Here is a 20,013-nt window from a genome sequence, read left to right as displayed (position 1 = left end):
CCTTGTCGTTAATACATTTTTACTCTTTACTGTTATAAGTACAGAGGCTATATTCTTTAGGTTTAGGGCTACTTGCAAGAATTTTTATAGTGTTTGCTGTGGAAAGGTTGGAAGAGAAGTATGAATAATTTTCATACTTTAGTATAATGTGGACAAAACAATTCTTGATATAGCACTATGGCAGACAGTTGCATGATTTTCTGCAGTTCTTCAGAAAAAAAATTCTAGTGGATTAAATGCGTAAGTTAATGACATTGGGTCTCTGAATTTGCATAACAATTTCTTTTACGTTGCAATTTCATATTTTAATCAAACAATGTTCACTGTTTAATGTATACATTTTTGAAACAGAAGAAATATTCTTCTAATAAATTGTATCGATTATCCTATGTAGAACGTGGTACCAATAGATAGACATGAAACTGTGATCTTTGTCTCCCAAAAATGACCTATTATGGTTTATTGGGTGCATTTTTAAGTTCAAACGTATTTATACTATTTTCTCTTCTGATGATTGCTCATTGATTTCGAATACAATTATGACACTGAAAATAAAATAGTTGTAGGCTGGCATAGAGTAATTTGCATTTCCATAACCTTACCATAAAGTTTTTATCATAATGTCCAATAACATTAACGGTACCGAATTAGATGCACATTTCGACAACTGATGTCTTTTCAGTGATGCCCGAGAATCAAAATATTTGAATATCCAAAATCTAATAAATAAAGTTGAAGAGTGTATCATCCCAAAATGGACCTAACGTATAGCAAAATCCGAACAAGCAGTCACGATTTTTCATGAGGGAGATAAATTCCTTTATTCAAAATAATTTCCAAAATTTTATAACAGCAAATTTTAATCAAACATTATCCGTATTTTCATACCAGTACAGTATCCAAAGATAGAAACATTTTCATTTTGTGAGGCATATTCTTTTAATATTTCCCTTTTAGAAGGTGAAAATGTTTTTTGTATCTTCTTTTTTCTTAACATTTGTCACTAATGATTTTATATGTAGAGGATCTTCAAAGGATGATGTAATGTAGTGTAAAGTGTGAAATTTTTGCAACAGATTTATTTTCCCTAATTTCCCGATTAATGTATTCCCTCATATAAAATAATCGAGTTCAAGAAAAAAGTGAAAAGAGAACTATTTATGCTAGAGAGATGCATAGAAAATATACTTTTTCAACAACAAAATATTAAGCAACAATATTTATCAAAATAAAATATACAATTCTATTATTCAAATATACAAATTTCTTATACTGTTGGATGCAAAATAATGGGGTATCAATACTAAATTTTATTGCAGTTTGCACGGGTTGGAACCCCCTTTTATTTGATGATCAATGCTTTTGAACGGGGACATATGGTTGGAACCCCCCTCCCCCTTTATCCTGAGTTGGACCCCCCCCCCCCCCCCCCCCACTTTTAAAAATGGCTGGATCTAACCCTGCATCTTTCAGAAAAAAAATACAGGATCATTTTATGAACTGTAAATCAAAAGTAAAAAGGTAAACTATCAAAGCTATCATTTCTATATGTATCAAACATTTTTTCATTATATTGTAATCAAGATTTGTTTATTGAGCTGTGTAATAAAGTGTCTGCTTAACTATGTAATACTTAAGTTCAGTAATTTTGTCAATGCCATTGGCTTTTAAGAGGATGGGATTTCAATTAAATCTCCTCCTTGTTCAGAACTGTTTTTTTTATCACGGCAGTTGTAAATCATACTGGTATTGTATCAGTACTTTTACCCATATAAAATGACTAAACTAGCCAGCAAATTGTCAAAACTAGACACACATACTTGAATGAACTGCTCAAAAGATACAAACTATATTTTCATTTTATTTGTGCATATGAACATAGACATAAGAATTATTAGGGACTGTTTAAAGAGGTATGTGCCTTATGAAAGAATTGGAACAACAACAGTCCAAAAGAATTTGGGGTCCTCAGGACTCCTCAATGCTCTTTAACTTTGTACTTTATTTGGTCTTATTAACCTTTTTGATTCAAGCCTCACTGATGAGGATTTTTTAGATGAAATGTGTGACTGGTGTCAAAATTGTAATCATGGTATCTATGATGAATTTATACAACTATTCATATTGTCATTTTGAAATAAGTTCTTTGCAGTAAATAAAGGCAACAGTAGTATACCGCTGTTCGAAATTCATAAATCAATTGAGAAAAAAACAAATCCGGGTAACAAACTAAAACTGAGGGAAACACATCAAATATAAGTACAACGACACAACAGAAACACAACATTAAAATGTAACACACACAGAAACGAACTATAATATAACAATGGCCATTTTCCTGACTTGGTACAGGATATTTTAAGAAAAAATGGTGGGTTGAACCTGGTTTTGTGGCTAGCCAAACCTCCCGCTTTTATGGCAATGTTAAATATGACAACATTACATGACAGGACTACAATACAAATAAATGGAAGAACATGCAGGACAGAGAAATACACAAATAAACAAAAACGACAATGCAACACTCACAGAAACAAACTATATGATAACATAATGCATGGTAATTACTCAGTAATTAATCAAATTAACCTGATATAAAAGATGAGACATATAAACAGTTCATGACGAAAAAGATGAGACAATTTACCAAAATTTCTATCAAAGAATAATTTCTGTCAGATGCAAAGTGATGACAAAATCAATTTAGAATATTTTGTCAGACTTTAGCGAGTAACATCTGTTCCATAAGGATTTTGAGGAATTTATTGCCAATGTATGCTATTCCTTATAGAAGGAAGGTATTTATGTCTAAAGCTTATCTTGTTTTTAAGGCCTTAAAGAATAAAATTTATGCAAAACATGTTTCATTTGTAACACTAATTTCTTAGAATAATCTGTTTGCTACTACTGTGACTGGAATGAAACATTTGAATTGTATAGTTCAGTTTATATATTATGTGAATGGACAGACACTAAGGTTGCAAATTCCTAAGGCAAAGTTACCCTGTTGACGTACCTCGTCTTGTTCCTTTTGGAGTTCATGCGATTCCCTCAGTTTCTGATCGTTACCTTGATTTATATCTTCCTTATTGATTTACAAAATTTAAACATCAGTAAACTAATTGGTCCCAAGGGTTTTTAGTATATGGTCATGACCGGAACTGTTGAAAGTTATTCCAGACATGTGTGTTGTGAGCATTAAAATAGGTATTTAACATTTATATTACTATGTACACACTGCCTTCGGAAGCTGAGCTAAACAGGCAATTGTTATTTTCCAAGAACAAGATAGACATATATAGAAACAAGAATGTGTCCATAGTACACGGATGCCCCACTTGCACTATCATTTTCTATGTTCAGTGGACTATGAAATTGGGGTCAAAACTCTAATTTGGCATTACAATTAGAAAGATCATATCATATGGAACATGTGTACTAAGTTTCAAGTCGAACGCACGGCCAAAAAACATAATGCCCCTCTACTATTGAAGGTGGGGCATAAAAATGGGGAATGTGTCCATGGGACACAGATGATTCCCCCACTTCCATATAACGTTATAAAGGGACATAATTCAAGAAGTGACTTTACCAAAATTCATACTTGATTTGAGTTTTGTTGTAAAAAGCATTGTGTATATGTTTCATAACATTTGGTTGAGGCAAACTTAAAGTAGAGAACGGAAACGAAAAAGTCAGCAATTTGTCCATTGAAAAGGGGCATAACTCTAGGCTGTACGGACGACAGGGGTAAAACTTAATGTCCCCTCTGCAAGGGCAGGGGCATAAAAACAGATAAAATATAACATAAAATTTTTATTTTGATATTTTTATTGCATCAAGGTAACCAGGTGTTACATTGAACCAAGATATTGTGCAAATGTATTTATACCTAGATACAAGGATATTTATCGGAAAAAGTTTCTTAATTTCTTCCATTTTTTGGCAGGTTTTTTTTATATTGAATCCTTCATATTTAAACCGATGTCTTTTTTCCAAAAGGAGCTGTCTCAAAAATGATTACCATTATACATCGTAGACTAGTATGAAACACAATGCAATGTGAAAGACACATTGAAATATAATGCATGTTTAACAAAAGATCTATTAAATATACATAAGATAAAATTTAATGAAAATATATGAAATATTGTTATATTTAAGACCCTGTAAAAAGTTTATTATAGATAGATCTGCTTCTGAAATACTTGATTATTAAATAGTAAATAAAAAAATTTCTTTTTAATGAAAAAGCTTTCAATTAAGATTTATCAATCAAAATGCTTGTTTGGTCAACATAAAATTATCAGTAATTTATTATTCAATATATATATATAATAATATTGTGAAAGTTTACAAACTGGTAAATATAGTACCAAAGAGCCTCGTACTGCAGTTGTATCTTTTCCTGAAAATTGACATTAAATTGAAATAAGATAAGAACATACTTCTCCTGCATGTTAGTTTCTAAGAATCAGATAGTTACAAATTCATTCACATATCAAAATTGCATCACATTTTAAAGGAACATTTATTTTGGTAAGATATCAAATTCAAAAACATTTCATATCATCTTAATAGTATATACATAAACAACAGTTTCTATGCAAACAGTGTGACTGGAAAAAGATCCATAACCCTTATTCAAATAAATCTATGATTAATATACAAATGAAATAATGTACTATGTATAACTGACTTTAAATATATAAGTGACAAGTACTTAATAATTTAATTGAAGTTTGTCTTATAAAAGTTAATAAGAAAATGTGGTTATTTACTAAACACAGATATATACATACATTTTATAATCAATGATTAAAATGTCATTCTATTGATATCTACCTTTGAAAAGAATAACAAACCTTCAAATCACAATTAGGAGTGAAAATCAAGCATATTTTTTCATCTGAACTTTATCCAGAGAAAAAAAAATTGTTAATTTAAAGTATTTAATTTGATCAATCTGTATCTTTACAAGCATTTCATCATTTGAATACATACATACTGATAAAATACACAATCATATCGTTAGCATTATCTTAGGATTACAAATTTATTGGGACTTCCAAGGTTCACCGAAACACAAAAAATAATACCAACCCCATGCATACCACTGTATTTGTTGATAGTGCTTAAACCACAGAATAGCCAAAGAAGTGATGCTTTTTCCATAATCCTAGATATCTATAATCAATTTGTTGATGTTTTTGTTATAATAATCATATAAGCATACTTCATTTATAAATACAAAAGTTGATCAGATCATTAACTTACATTTTATCAAAACACTATTTATGAACATAAAAAAACAACTGCCTATCTCACATTTTGAAAGAGATTCTGACTTTTTAATATTTCTGTTCAGGTGTACATTTTGGACATAATGTTGAATTGTAAGTCTTCCCACCTTTACAACCTGTGCTTTACAAAGTATATGTTGATTGGCTTAACACTGTAGGTCAGTGAAGAAGGTAAATAGACTGACAAAACTGAAATCTTATTATCAAGTTAATTGACAACATGTGTTAATGAGGTATCTATTTACATAATTTACACAATATTGAACACATGAGATATGAAATGATGCTTTCTATAAAACAATGTATTATTTCACAATTACAGCAGGATACAAAATTTGACACTCCAACCATACATGACGGCTTGTAATCTGTACTCTTGAAACATTTTTACCATAGTTGTATGTTTGTATTGTAGACAATGTTTTCAAGCTTTCTCCAATCTTCAAAAGCTATCATGCTGATGGGTTTCTACAGCCAGCTCTACCATTTAATCAAATAATAAATGACAAAATCATGCTGCAAGGATATCAATAACTCCTGGTCAATGTTGTCAGTTTTGTAACATTGTTATAACCAGGGATGCCAGGCAGGGTCCATTCTACATAAATTATCATGGCTGTTGGCTGCTGCAACCAATGTACTGACTCTACTTTCTGCTCCTTCAAATGTTGCTAAATCTATAAATAAAGAATGTCATAAATCAGATCTTTTTCTTCATATATAATAGTATATAATAGAAAAAAATAGGATATAGTGTATCAATTCATATCACAATATCATTACACAAAAAAGAAGTAGCTTTTATAGCTTTTCCTTATCTCCAAGTCACAGTGAGGCCTTCCAAGTGAAGCAGAAACTACGCTTAAATGCAAGTTCAAGATGGTCACTAGCATCAGTTTAAGTAAGAGTATTTGCTAGATGTTGACCATGCTTTGTCTGCACTGCTTATATAAACAAGAGTTTACAGATAAAAAATATATGATAAAGATAATGGAATAAACATATTTCTCTAATTCCTCCCCGATTTATCCTTTTCCTGACCTGTTGATTATTTTTATTTAATTTGTGGTTAGTTTGATCTCAGTTCTTCATTGGTAAAATTTTCTTGCTTTCCTCTTAACCCTTACTATGTGGGGTCGTAATATTACTACCCAAAATAGCGTTTTTTTGGCTCCAATTTCTCTCCATACTTTTAGAGATGAACTGAATGGTATGTATTTCGAAATTGATGCATGTTCCCTCAACCTAAGGCTATTTACTGTCATGTTTATCGGATTTAAGCTGCAATTTGAGCCCAAATACGAACTTCGTAAATTGAAATCAGATAAAACTTGTTTTTCTGGAGTGGTGTGCTTCCCTTCAGTGTCTTGGACACACAGTACAGAGGCCTAAAACTTCCAAAAATAGAGTCAACCTGCAGCATATAACTACTGTTCGTGTTTATTATTGAAATACGCTGAGGGAACGACTACTTCCAGTTGCAGGTCCAGGTTAAGCCAAAAATCTGGAAAATCGGAAAAATTCTGTATTTTTGTTGGAAACGACTTATTTTAGACTACCATACTTAGATCAAGTTCACTCCAAACTCAGCACTTTTATGGTCAATATGTTCACTGGGGTCCACTCTACATGCAGACAACGGTAAGACACATCTATCAGCATTCCTCGGTCTTCCAGGTCAAGGAATAGGATGAAGAATATTCAAAATTGACACTTTTTGCACCTGATGACCAACTTTGGAGAAGATTCCCGCCCACCTCTTCACCCCAAACACCCTGCACCGTGTTCCCTATTATAGGTTTATTGGAATCAATAATCAACGGCAGCCGGGTATAGCTCATTTGCTTGGCAAGCCTAGTGTTTTTAATTTTTTGAAAATTGAACTGTCTCGAGTGGAGAAATATCCTATCACACTTGATGCAGTGGTAGAATCTATATTAAAATGATATAAGAAAGACAACATAAAAATATATCCAATAGAGACTACATACTATGAAGTCTGGTTGTAATAGCTGATACTGCTTTATTCACCATGGTAATTAATTGTTCTCCCTCCATATCTGTAGGTTCTGTCCCTGGTTGTAATTCTTCCTGTTTCTGAAAATAGGTTATCGTGACTATAGCATAAAATTTATACAAAGCAGGACTTCCCTAAATATTCCATCCACACTTATGTCTTATTATTCCCAAATATGAGAATAACCATTAATTAACATGCTAAACACCATTTCAATGAATAAAAGTGAAGGTAGGAAAAAATCTGAGGTGAGACTTAAAAATAAATCTTTTTATTCATTTATGAAAGGAAAAAATAAATTATTCTCTATTTTTTAAATAATTGAGTTTCCCAGATTCAATATCTGATTTTCACTCTATCACATCTTATTTGAGTCATTATTTTTCAATTCACAATTTGCATGTGAATAATTTTCTAACTACCTTTTTGTGCCAAGTTATATATTCATCTCTCAAGATAGCTTTTAGAAAACTTGGTAGTTTATATTGTGGTTGCACCAAACATCTAGCTGCTGCAACCATTGATGCTGTAAGGGGTCCTATCACTCCTATTGTTGTAAGGAACTCAGCAATGTTAGGTGTCAATCTGAAAGGAACTGGTCTATTGGCATCAAGCTCTCCTATAATAATAGAAAAGATAATCTTTTTAACTGAATTTTACCAGCATTACCCTGAATAAAGAATTCACCACTTGAAGTTATTTTCATACTATATTGTTAATTGAAAAGAAGACTTTCTAGTTCAAAAATATATGAAAAATATATTTCAGACTAAAAAGCTGTTGTTTGACATATGTTTTACTATGATGATTCCATAAAACAACATGCACATTCTGTTGACCAATCAAATCTTTTATATTTGCATTAAAAATTTTATTTTATTATTGTTTTTTAAATGTTTTCAAATGACATAAGATGAGCTGTCAGTGTATTGTGTTTACCTGTTTGATCATCTATGTCAAATTTGAAGTATGAAATATTGAGGTAACCACAGTCCTGGTGTAAATACATCATATCAGGGTTCATCCTTGTCAGATGGAGTACAAACTCTGCAAATCCCATCAATGCTAGGTGTAGTGTCAACTAAAGAAAATAAAACAGAATAAGATTAACTTTTTGTATGATGTCAAAATTGCTATGTGGCTCTCGATCTAATTCATCAAAAAGTGATTGTGTTTTTAAGTTTGTTAAATGCTAAAAAAAATTGTGTCGAAACAAAATTCAACTATGCTTGCAAATATAGGATGACTAGCAAGGTCATCTTTAGACATGGTAAAATATTTTCATCTTTTGAATTTAATTTTTTCTTTAATTGCCATATAAACACATTTTTTCAGGTAATACATCTTAAAATAACAACAAGTCATCACTGTTCTCATCTTTATTGAAAAGAACAGTTGCTCATCATGCATGTTTGACAATCATAGTTATTTTAATAAAATCTTACTGTTTTTCTAAATGTCCAGTAGTCTGTGGCCGTCAAGAAGGTATGAACTGCCCATTCCTTCAGTAAACCTCTAGGTACCATGTTGTTCTGGACCTCCTTCAATACATCTCTAAGAACCTGATGGCTAGCCTGTGAACCTCTGGCCTGAACTGTTGCTAATCGCTCATAATAACGAGCTATTGGGGAATCATGTTCTATTCCTCTCTTTGCACATCTCTACAAAACAATATTATTTATTTGGTATTTTATAAATCTTATATTAAATTCAAATTAGAGGAATTTTTGCAATGAAGCTTTGGAATGTTATAATGTTATATGTTATTTGGAATCTTAACAGGGGATATGGTCTCATATTCACTGTCAGTGTTTTAAATCCCCTGAGCCTTCTGATGCATGATTATCTTGTACCAGTCTCATCTGTGGTGAAATGGCTACAACTCTTGGTACGGTGAAAAAAAGCAACCTTTTGGACCTTATCTTTTATCCACCTTACAGGGATTTAAACATCATACAGGGACATGGATACTGAATTACCTGTTATGTATTTATTTAAACCATACACACCTACTAGAATATCTATTCATATACATTATACAGGGACATAGATCCTTGGTTACCTGTTTGCTTATAAATACAAATGTCTGATTACCTGTTTGCTTATAAATACAAATGTCTGATTACCTGTTTATATACATCCAACAGAGACACAGATGCAGGATTATCTTCTACCAGTCTCATTTGTGGTGAAATGGCTACAACTCTTGGTACAGTGAAATACAGCAATCTTCTTGATGTTTCCTTCTGTTTAGTCAGGAAATGATTCAGCATTCTAAGTAGCTGTAGAACTCTTTCTTCTCTTCTAGATTCTGTCAAACATGCATCATTCACCACTAAGTATGGATAAATCTGTTCAAAATAGTACAAATAGTTACTATAACAATTACACTTTAGATTTAACTTGCATACTTGTAATGAAATATCACTTCTCTTTCAAACATTTAAAAATTGTATTATAATTTTGACATTACAATTAATCTTTGCTAAAGCATTTTAACTTTCAATCTGACTTTACAATAGAATATGATACAACGTTTTCCAATAAAGATTTACCTTGCCATTATGTCCTCTGATATAAAGTCGTCTGGCGGCAGTGTTGTGTTTCTGTACTATTTCTACACGTGGCATAAATCTGGCTATTCTTACATAGTAATGACTATGCTGTAAACATATGTACAAAAGAATTAATTAATAGTCAGGGAGGAGCAAGATCATCAAAATACAAGACATCATTTCAAACATTAGCAATCCGACTTCTTTACATGTTGACAAATGACTAGTTGTTCCCTACATATAATTCTTTATGTTATAATTGTAAATGTCTGAATCTCTTAAAACTCTTGATTGATATTTTACTTTCAATGCACTTTCTGTTATCTTGTATAGCTTCATGGCAGTAAGTATTATTTCAATCATTAGTTATCAAGGTCATTACAGTAACTTGTTAACAAGGTTTATTAGTTATCAAGGTCATTACAGTAACTTGTTAACAAGGTTGATTAGTTATCAAGGTCATTACAGTAACATGTTAACAAGGTTGATTAGTTATCAAGGTCATTACAGTAACTTGTTAACAAGGTTGATTAGTTATCAAGGTCATTACAGTAACTTGTTAGAATACAGTGGTGTTTTACAACTGCTAATAATTTTTTATGCCACTTTGTTACATGTGATCAATATGTTTAACCTTCTCTTTACCCTAAGGTAACCTTTTTAATCATGTTTTGAAGTTGCTGTCTCATTGACAATTACAGTTATCTCCCATTTCCTTTTATCTATCTCTAAACAGCTACTATTGATGCATTAAAAATAAATTACGAACTTATGTTAAATATCTAGAATTATTTACCTTTGGAAGGAGGAATTCACCAGGTAGCTCTACTTCTGCTGTGTGTTGTGAAAAATTACTTAGAAATCTACATTTTTCTTCAATCAAGAAAGATCTAAAATGTAATGTAAATTCTATCATGTAAAACAATATACATTGTAATTCTACAGAGAGACAGTTTTATACACTATATCATTGATGAGCGTAATTCATAAAATAATAATCTGTGTTTTAAAAAATTATTATTCTAATATCTGAAATGCGTTATTTCTGTTTTTTACATTAAAATCTGGTATATTTTTAGACATTTGGAGAAATAAACCTGATTGCAAATAATGTTCAACACTACATGGTGCAACATAAATTTTTGCATGAAAACTTATATATTGATGTATCTTCAATTTTTCTCTAAAAACCATCAACCTATTTCCTGTAATCCTATTTCACCACAATTGCAATAGAAATAAAACAACTACAACCATGTTTATTTTCTTGAGAAGTTTCTTTTTTTTCTAAGTTAACAACAGCAAGCTGTATTATAGAATTAACTGTGACAGTTCATTTCTCCATTTGATATCAATTCTTACAGATTTCATATTACTAATAATCCAATGAAAAGAATTTTCTTGCTGATTTAAGGAATATTGTGCAAACTCTTGTACATATTTACTGTGAAAAGAACTGGAAACACTAACTTGGCTTAAATTCAAGAAATGAGCATCTAAAGTACTTTCATAGTAAAATAACACTTAATTTAGACTAATGTTTACATTTTATTATAGAATAAATTACACATGTGTAGTATAAGTTAATGCATTCATATAAACAGTACTTACTTTGGAAGAAGTTTTGTTTTTGCTTCCAATATCTTGATCCATTTTTTCAGTTTGTTAATCAAATTGTGCAGTTTTGTAGATCCAGGGACACTGGAAATTAATCAAATTCATGAATATATACAGTATCTGTAGTTTAAAAGGCTTGGTGTTGTGAAAGTAACATCTCTGGTGGAGAGTCGTCTCTTTGGCACTCATACCACATCTTTTTATTTTTATATACAACTATGCATTCTAAGTGCATAATATATATTTAATACCATCACTATCTATTATTTCCAGAAAAGTGTTTTTTATTTGCTAAGTTTTTAAAAGGAGTTCTTATAATGCTTTAAATAGAGGCACTAAGTATTTTTCTTTTGGAAATGGCATCTTTCTCATCTTTTTTAAATTCTACTAAGTTTAGTTTTAATTCTGAGTGTGGAAAGCATGTAGCTGAATACATATGGATATTAAGTTTGTTATTGCAAATTCCATTCATTCATATAAAGATAAATACCTGAAATCAAAGTCAGTAGTGAACTGGCTCTTCATTTTCTGGAATACTGGATCCTGTGCTGTAGCCTGTGCTCTCCTTGCTAAGCTCTCTGAAGCTGCACTTGAAAATGTTGTAGTCACACTTGACACATTTTCTATCCCGACACCAAATGTACTGACTAATTTCTTCACAAAGTTTAATGTATGTGGAGTAATTGTAGCATCAGCAACTATAATGCAAAATATTTTATTCACTTAAAATAGTTTTAACAGATATTTTAAGACTAGTAATTGTTTTTTTAATTTCAGTACAATTTATTGAAAAATTGAATGTTTGTCAACAGTATATTCCTTTCATCCATTGACATGATAAATGCATTAAAATATTATGAAGTGAACTTTGCCATTAAGGGCATACAATACAGTTTTGATCCTACGGTGAATTTTTGACGAAAATTTACATACAAGCTATTTTTCACTATGTCATTTTCAAATATGAAATAAAAAATATACCTTCATGTGCTAATTTTAGAGATAAATGGAATCTAAATTTTGGACATTTATTGGAAATTTCAGTTTCTTGGACATTTCTATCCTTTGGAAAAACATGCCTAACTTTTTTGTTTTAAAGGATAAACGCAAGCAGATTTTTGTAAAAACATTTGGAATATCTTCTCTACATAAATTTGCTTTGAATTTGTGTAATAATTCTTTGGAAATTATTCATTTTTATCACATTTTCCTGGTTTTAGTAAAAAAAACGGCATTCTTGCTGTATATTTATCTAATTGAAAAAAATTTCATCGTTGACTTTTTTTATAAAAATTGGCACAAATAATCTTCACACATAATCAAGCCAAATGTCATTTTTAAAAAGAGGGGTCCATGAACTCGTTTTCAAGTTAAATCAGTCTGAATGATAAAAATCAGTTGAAAAATGCATCTTTTCCCGATATGTCACAGTTTGATGTCGCGAAAAATAACATTTTATGTTAGCGACTTCATTACCTCCCCTGTAACTGTATCATATGCCCTTAAGATTAGTAACAAACCTGCTCCTCTGTTTTCAAATGCTACAGCATAACATTTGGCTAATCCTTGTTTCAACTGCCTCAGAACTTCTTCATACCAATTTTCTCTAAACCATACCATCTGTAAATAAGTCAACAACATGTGAGTATATTAATCATAAAGTAAAAACCTGAAGGCAATGATGGTGTCTGTCTGTCCTTATTCAACTTGTATGAATTTTATTACCTCCCTTGGTATCATCTTATTTTTCATACAGGAAATATTAAGGTTAACATAGATATAATACAAATATTTAACCCACTCCCTTGTTCGTCTTTTTTTCTCTCCAGGAAACCATATTTTTATTTACATGGCTCAATACTTCTCTATTTAAAGTTTTCACTTCATATTGTGGTGACAAATGATTCCCCTGAGCAATGTAAAAGTACAATACCTGGTCAACAATTCCCTCCAGTGAGTTTAAGATCGTAGGATGTAACTCCCTCTGCATGTGCATGATTTTACTACATCTCCACATAGGAGCAGGTGCCCTGATTGGTCCAGCATCACCAGTAAGAGACTGTCCTGGCTGCTTTCCTTGTGAAGATAATGATGAATCAGATGTGTCACCTGACAAAATATTAAATTGATATATATATAAATATTTATGAATTAATTATAGATTAAACTAATGCTACAAAATATTACAAACAAAATTAATGAACAGTCAGAAAACTAAAGAAGCAAACTTTACATCTATTGAATGAGTTTTTTCCACAGATTGTTGGAAGTCTCTGTTTGATTCATTCACAACTTGACAAGAATTGAGCAATAAAGAGCTTGACATATGGAATGGCGAAATATTTTTGCCTTCGTGATGTTTTATTTTTGTTAGGTTGCTGTCTCATTGATGTATGACTACATCTCCTTTTCTTCATATCAAAGGCAACACAGAATATTTTGATTTAAAGATTCTGTTCTAAAATTTAGTATTGCTAGATAATGTTTACCTGAAGACATGGTAGGCTCTGGAGTAGTGGGTGTGCTCAAAGATATTGAAGTAGAAGCTGTTGCTACAGAAGTTGAACTCTGACCTGCAGTAGTAGTTGCAGGTCGACCTTGACCATCTGTAGTTTTGTCTGAAAGAGAGATTGCATAAATGATATCTATCCAACCAAGTAGTGCTTGAATAAAGGTACTAATAATATGTTTATAAATCAAATCCTTCATTTCCTGAACAAAGAACTAAAAATATTTTTGTTCATTACTCTTTACAAAAAATAACCAATCACAGCATTGAAAAACAAGCAGACATTTAAGTTTCTACAAATTTAAAACAAAAATAAGTTAAAATGTTTTAAATGAAATCATTAGTTCAATAACATGTACATATTCTCAAAAAAATTTCAATAGGCTTTAGAGTTAATAACTTGCATAAAATGCCTAAATATAAATATAATAATAAATAAATAGAATTATAAATATCAAAGATAAAGTTCTTTGAATATTTCATTAAAAAAAACCAGCCAGTCCAATAAGAAATTGCAAGTTTTGAGTTAGTGCAAATGATATTTTTTTATGAGTACTTACGTCTCTCCCTCTGTTCTATTTTCAGTGTCAGATACAAGGTTCTGATAGGGAAGTATACTGCCTGAGGATACATACGCCCAACTTGACTCAAAAGGTTCATAATCAAACGTCCTTCACTTCTTACCAAACAAGTCAGCAACTGTGGTATCCTTAAATCAAGATAATATATATGTATGAACTTACTTTCAGAAAATTCTTTGGTATTATTACTGTTTATTTTTTATATTTGTTAATAGATGCAATACAGTTAAATATGCAAATAACTGTGATGTTACAATATTTTGTTAGAATACATAGGAAAAAGCATAACATCTTTATCAAATCAATAATCACTTACCATGGAAGCCACTGAATTGGAGGCACTCCCACACAATATTTATCTACAGCTTCAGCTAACGTAGACTTCTCGTCGTCATATGTCAGAAGCCATAGAACTTTGGCTAAATACTTCCTCGACTTGCTTTCATTCTGGTGTCGACAAGCATGTAGAAAACAGGTTATAGCAGATACACCAAGGTTAAGTTGTCTACAAGAAAACAACATATTTTTAACTACATATATTAATAAAATTGTGATCTTGTACCTGCCACTGGAAACCAGATGCACATTTTCAGAGATTTATTCCTTAAAAAAACTACATTAATTTAATCCTTGTCCATGTACTTATATCAGATATTTATTTGGTTTGAAGGGTTTAATTTAAACAATCACTAAATAAAGATGACCTTAGTAATACTATTAATGAAACCAAACCAAAACTTTATGTTTTTGCTTCCAGTTCCACTGAAACAGTTTCATGCCACCTCTAAACAGTGTCCAGGATTTGTTTGCATTACTTTGTTTGACTTACTTGCTATCTCTGGTAAAGACAGTTTCTAAGTAATCTCCCCATAGAGCCCAGGCCTTTACCAATGTGTCATGCATCTGTACAGCAGCAGAGAAAGCTTTATTGGCATCATCAGATCGTCCAATCTGAGCAAGGAACATGCCCTTCAGAGCATAAAACTCTGCTGTAAATTCTTTGGTAAAATATTTTAAGTTTGTTGATTCAATCACTTCAAGTCCCTGAAAACAAATGAGACATACTACTTGCTCCTTTCTAAATTTTACAAGAGAATGTTGTATGTAATTGTTATTAAAGATACATATTTAATCTACAAATTATTTTCAAATATAATTTTGAGGAATCATTTCATCAATTTAAGCATTCTTATATAATTTGTAAAAAAAATCATTTTTAAGAAAAATAAAATGCACTTCATTTTTGCTTGGAATGGTTAAAGAGAGTACTTAAGAACATATTTTTCCAAAATTTCATTTCAATGTTCCTTGTTTCTGATTCCTATTAGCCATTTACCTACCTCATTCAATTCACTTTTGCCCATGGTACCAGACATTTGTAGATAACATTTTACTTGTTGTCTAATTTTCTGGAAACAATCAACAATAGGCACACTGGGAATTGTGTGGATTCTGAAATACAGATATAGCATCTGAATAAATACCAGGCTATTCTCTCAAAAAGTCAAAAATATAAAATACCCTTTAAAATTGAGAAAATATTCTATCTAAACAGTTTATTTACATATTTAACTTGAAATATAAAGCCATCATAATAAGATGCCAACATCAATATTGAAATGGATGCTTGTTGACAAGAGCTTGCCTCTTAGCTTGTTACTAACTTTACATTTGCATTTATGTTTGTTCTTTAACAAGAATGTGTCCATAGTACACAGATGCCCCACTCGCATTATCATTTTCTATGTTCAGTAGACCGTGAAATTGGGGTCAAAACTCTAATTTGGCATTAAATTAGAAAGATCATATCATAGGGAACATGTGTACTAAGTTTCAAGTTGATTGGACTTCAACTTCATCAAAAACTACCTTGACCAAAAACTAAAACCAAAAACTTTAACCTGAAGTGGGACAGATGGACGAATGGACGCACAGACCGAAAAACATCATGCCCCTAGGTGGGGCATAAAAAATGATTCGCACCTACAAAATGACCAAAACACCAAGCAGTTAATCCTAATGGATGACATACCAGTAACATAAAGTCTTTAGTACAACCAATTTCTGATTAGGGGTGGGGACAGTTAATTCAATCTCCACACTGATAAATCATTAACTTTTGACACAAAGATATGTCTTGCCTGATGGCATAAAAATCAGAAAAAGACAATCTGATGGACAGCTCCATTGCTAATTAATTCAATTCACTGGCCTAGGGGGCAGGGCCTCAAAATAGTCGCTGCTGCCAACAGAAAAGCAACACCAGCGACTTTTGTTACAGGCGAGACAAAAACTTTATAATAAAATATAATTTACATACCTGCTGAGTGAATCTAAACAGACTCCTGTTAAATTATGTTTTCTGGCAATTTTCCCAAAATGGTTGATAGCTTGTGCTGAAGCATGAACTCCTAACATGGAATGGTTACTGTTTTGCTGCAGAAAAACATCACATGTTACTGAATTGTTTAAAAAATGACAAGTCTTTTAATAAATATGTATTAATTCCTAATTTGAAATATACATGGAAACTCTTCCTTATCTCCCTAAATACTAGTAACTAATTCAAACAAATGTGTATACTATACAATCCTAAAAGACCATACAATAAATACAATTAATATTGTTTTCAGAATTTTGGAAATGAATTTTTTTCAATTATTGAGCATTTAGGACAGATTTGTAGTACTTACAGGATCTTGTTGAGCATGTGAATCGTAGTGATTTACAATGAACTGATAATGATGTTGCCTCCAAGCAAATATATCTCCCCAATGTGACAGGTCATCAGATATCATTGGTAATCTATTTCTATAAAAATATAAAACAAATAAAAATATCTCTGCAGTAAATATATCTTCCCAGTGTGACAGGTCATCGGATATCTTCGGTAATCAATTTCTATAAAAATATAAACTAAATAAAAATATCTCTGCAGTGGGACAAGTCATCTAATATCATCAGCAATCTTATTTATGTGAGATATAAATATAATCATCATAAAATTGGTTCACCTAACATCCAAATAAAAGGGTAAGAAAGCAAAATTGAACAATTGGAAATAATAACCAAAAAAGTTCAATGTACTAATGAATCCAGAGATAAAAAAAGGATAGTTTCTTTGATATAAAAACAAGGCATTAAAGAAACTTTTACAAAAAAGCTTAAATTTCAAATAACTAAAAGATAGAAAAACAATACAACTTGTGAGAAATTAAGTATTTTTTACCTCCATGTTTTCACAATAGCCTTCATATCATGTAAACTAGAACCCCTGTTGATGTTAGCTGGTTGTAGCCCTTGGTTTATCTGGGCAGCCTCTTGTAGCTCCATTATCTGTTGTGCTGCCTATAATATGGAAATGAATCAGAATGTAATTATTGATTCATTAGTATTTTGTGAGTTACCAATTTTACATGAAACTAACTACTCATTACAATACAAATTATTAACTGGTTTGATGTGAAAACTGAGAAATCACAAGAAGTAGATATGTCATGACCACACAAATGTCAAAGCATGCTGAAAATTTCATGGACCATAATTCTTTGAAAAGTAAGTCATCCTAAACAAATTGCTCACTTTATCTGTTAATCACAGTTATAAACTAATGAAATTTTCACTCATAACAAGACAACTGTAAGATAAGGAGAAAGGAATGACAGACTGATTAGCAAAGGTGACTCTATATGACGCTGCCATTATTAACGTGCTATAGACATAAAAACATGAAAATTGATACAGAATCTACAGTATTTTTCATCAATTGATTTAATTTTTGCCAAATCTGAAATAGGTATTACAGAGAGAACTGAAATCCCATCAAAACACATATATATGCCAGATGGTACATGTCTAGTCCTAGGCAGTAATTACATAAAAGGCTGCTTTATGAATATAGCTATACCTGTAGAAGTGGTACATGAATATGTGATACAATATTTGGTAAACGTCTCCATTCCTTGATGGCTAACTGGCTTGATACTTCGACTAGTCTCTCAATCTACACATTAAAAAAACAAAATGAAATCTTAAATCAACATCTACTTATTACTGGTATGATAAGTGGAGAAAAAGTAGTTTCAAGTAAGGATTACATCATCTGCATGTTTGATAGCGCTTTGAAATTTCCTGAAATATTGATGAAGTAAAAAACTTAACTCATCGACCATTAGCAAAAATCTTGGACAACATACAGCAAAAGCTCACAAAACCTCAAAACCCTTTGGGTTGTTCCTTTTTTTTTTACAATATTAGAACTATTAACTGTACATGTAATAATTGTCTACATGGTTGCTTTCAGTTGTCATCAAATTTGGAATTTTGTTTGCCATTCAAAACAATTTAATCTAAGATATTAGAATTAAGATCACAGTGTAAAACATTAAATGACAAAAGTATTGATAAACGACACATCTAGTGTATACATGTGTCTATACCATGGTTACCATGTTAAGATGGTGCTCTTCAGGTTGACAGATGGCAATATATCCTCTGAATAAGTTGACCTTCCAAGCTAATTCCTTAGGACAGCTTAATTCAACCTACAAAAATTAAAAATTGAAATTGAGTTGATACTTCTGTTTTCAATGTTAAAATTTAAATCTCAATAATAAACCAAAATCATTTTAATATGACAGACAATTAAAAAGGGAATTAATCAAACTAATAATTTCATAGCGATAACCAGTAAAAGCTGTAGGTTTTACTTTTTAATTGTATAAAGTATTTTTTATAATAATGTAGTGATACCTGTGACAGAGCATCCTTCATCAGAGCCCAGTTAGGAACTCTCCAAGCACTTTCTAATACTAGATGAGGATTGGTGTTTCCTTTTGAATTGGCATACTCTAACATTAGGTCCCACTGGTTCAACTCTTTAGAGCATCTGAATGGTAAAAAACATATATATATAAGATATTGTCAGGTAATAGCAGAACAGAACTGAACAATTTAAAATAAGAATATCATATATATGTAATGGAATAGAATATGTTAGCATATTACACATGAAACCATAATGTATTGTACAAGAAATAGAATGTATGGAATGTAAATATTTCATCAGAGAATATTTTTAATACCTGCAGTGACTTTTGCAGATAAAATATTATCATTAAATCTTTATTAAGCAACTAACCTTATCCAGTGTTCCTCCCAAAGTCTGTACTCCTGTAATACTGAGGGTGATGCTGGTCCTGAATTATGATCCTGACGAGCCTTTGACATAGCCTACAAAATATAAAAAATGTTTCACTGTATATCTAACTATCTCTAATTCTTCATGCATTATTCAAATCTGTTCTGACCAGTAAGAGACATTTTTATAATCTACACTTTAGTTAAATCTTCTCATGCACTTTCCAGCCATATCTATTAGGAATGACATGCTTAAGAGTTTTTCATAGAGCTTTATTGAAACAGATTTTAT

The 20,013-nt window shown here is 31.1% G+C and overlaps 1 protein-coding gene across 1 annotated transcript in view; it reads right to left on the bottom strand.

Moving 5' to 3' along the window:
• Positions 1 to 3,813: 3,813 nt before the first annotated feature.
• Positions 3,814 to 20,013, bottom strand: part of LOC127725943 (transformation/transcription domain-associated protein-like) — a 70,850-nt gene continuing 54,650 nt past the window's right edge. Inside the window, exons 67-90 of the mRNA XM_052233251.1 lie at positions 19,723 to 19,814; positions 19,335 to 19,470; positions 19,031 to 19,126; positions 18,490 to 18,585; positions 17,812 to 17,930; positions 17,276 to 17,393; positions 16,903 to 17,018; positions 15,923 to 16,034; positions 15,412 to 15,626; positions 14,899 to 15,087; positions 14,562 to 14,710; positions 13,982 to 14,110; positions 13,426 to 13,601; positions 13,013 to 13,112; positions 11,983 to 12,190; positions 11,487 to 11,576; positions 10,672 to 10,765; positions 9,876 to 9,983; positions 9,447 to 9,671; positions 8,766 to 8,981; positions 8,260 to 8,401; positions 7,743 to 7,939; positions 7,295 to 7,400; positions 3,814 to 5,980 (exon numbers count right to left, since the gene is read on the bottom strand). Coding sequence (XP_052089211.1) covers positions 5,871 to 5,980; positions 7,295 to 7,400; positions 7,743 to 7,939; positions 8,260 to 8,401; positions 8,766 to 8,981; positions 9,447 to 9,671; positions 9,876 to 9,983; positions 10,672 to 10,765; positions 11,487 to 11,576; positions 11,983 to 12,190; positions 13,013 to 13,112; positions 13,426 to 13,601; positions 13,982 to 14,110; positions 14,562 to 14,710; positions 14,899 to 15,087; positions 15,412 to 15,626; positions 15,923 to 16,034; positions 16,903 to 17,018; positions 17,276 to 17,393; positions 17,812 to 17,930; positions 18,490 to 18,585; positions 19,031 to 19,126; positions 19,335 to 19,470; positions 19,723 to 19,814 — 3,339 coding nt within the window. The 3' untranslated portion in view covers positions 3,814 to 5,870. The remainder of the gene's footprint in view (positions 5,981 to 7,294; positions 7,401 to 7,742; positions 7,940 to 8,259; positions 8,402 to 8,765; positions 8,982 to 9,446; positions 9,672 to 9,875; positions 9,984 to 10,671; positions 10,766 to 11,486; positions 11,577 to 11,982; positions 12,191 to 13,012; positions 13,113 to 13,425; positions 13,602 to 13,981; positions 14,111 to 14,561; positions 14,711 to 14,898; positions 15,088 to 15,411; positions 15,627 to 15,922; positions 16,035 to 16,902; positions 17,019 to 17,275; positions 17,394 to 17,811; positions 17,931 to 18,489; positions 18,586 to 19,030; positions 19,127 to 19,334; positions 19,471 to 19,722; positions 19,815 to 20,013) is intronic.

The sequence above is a fragment of the Mytilus californianus genome, unplaced genomic scaffold (genome assembly GCF_021869535.1).
Source record: "Mytilus californianus isolate M0D057914Y unplaced genomic scaffold, xbMytCali1.0.p SCAF_1, whole genome shotgun sequence".
Taxonomy (NCBI): domain Eukaryota; kingdom Metazoa; phylum Mollusca; class Bivalvia; order Mytilida; family Mytilidae; genus Mytilus; species Mytilus californianus.
The sequence above is the reverse complement of the archived record's forward strand: the minus strand, read 5'-3'. Positions and strand labels throughout refer to the sequence as shown.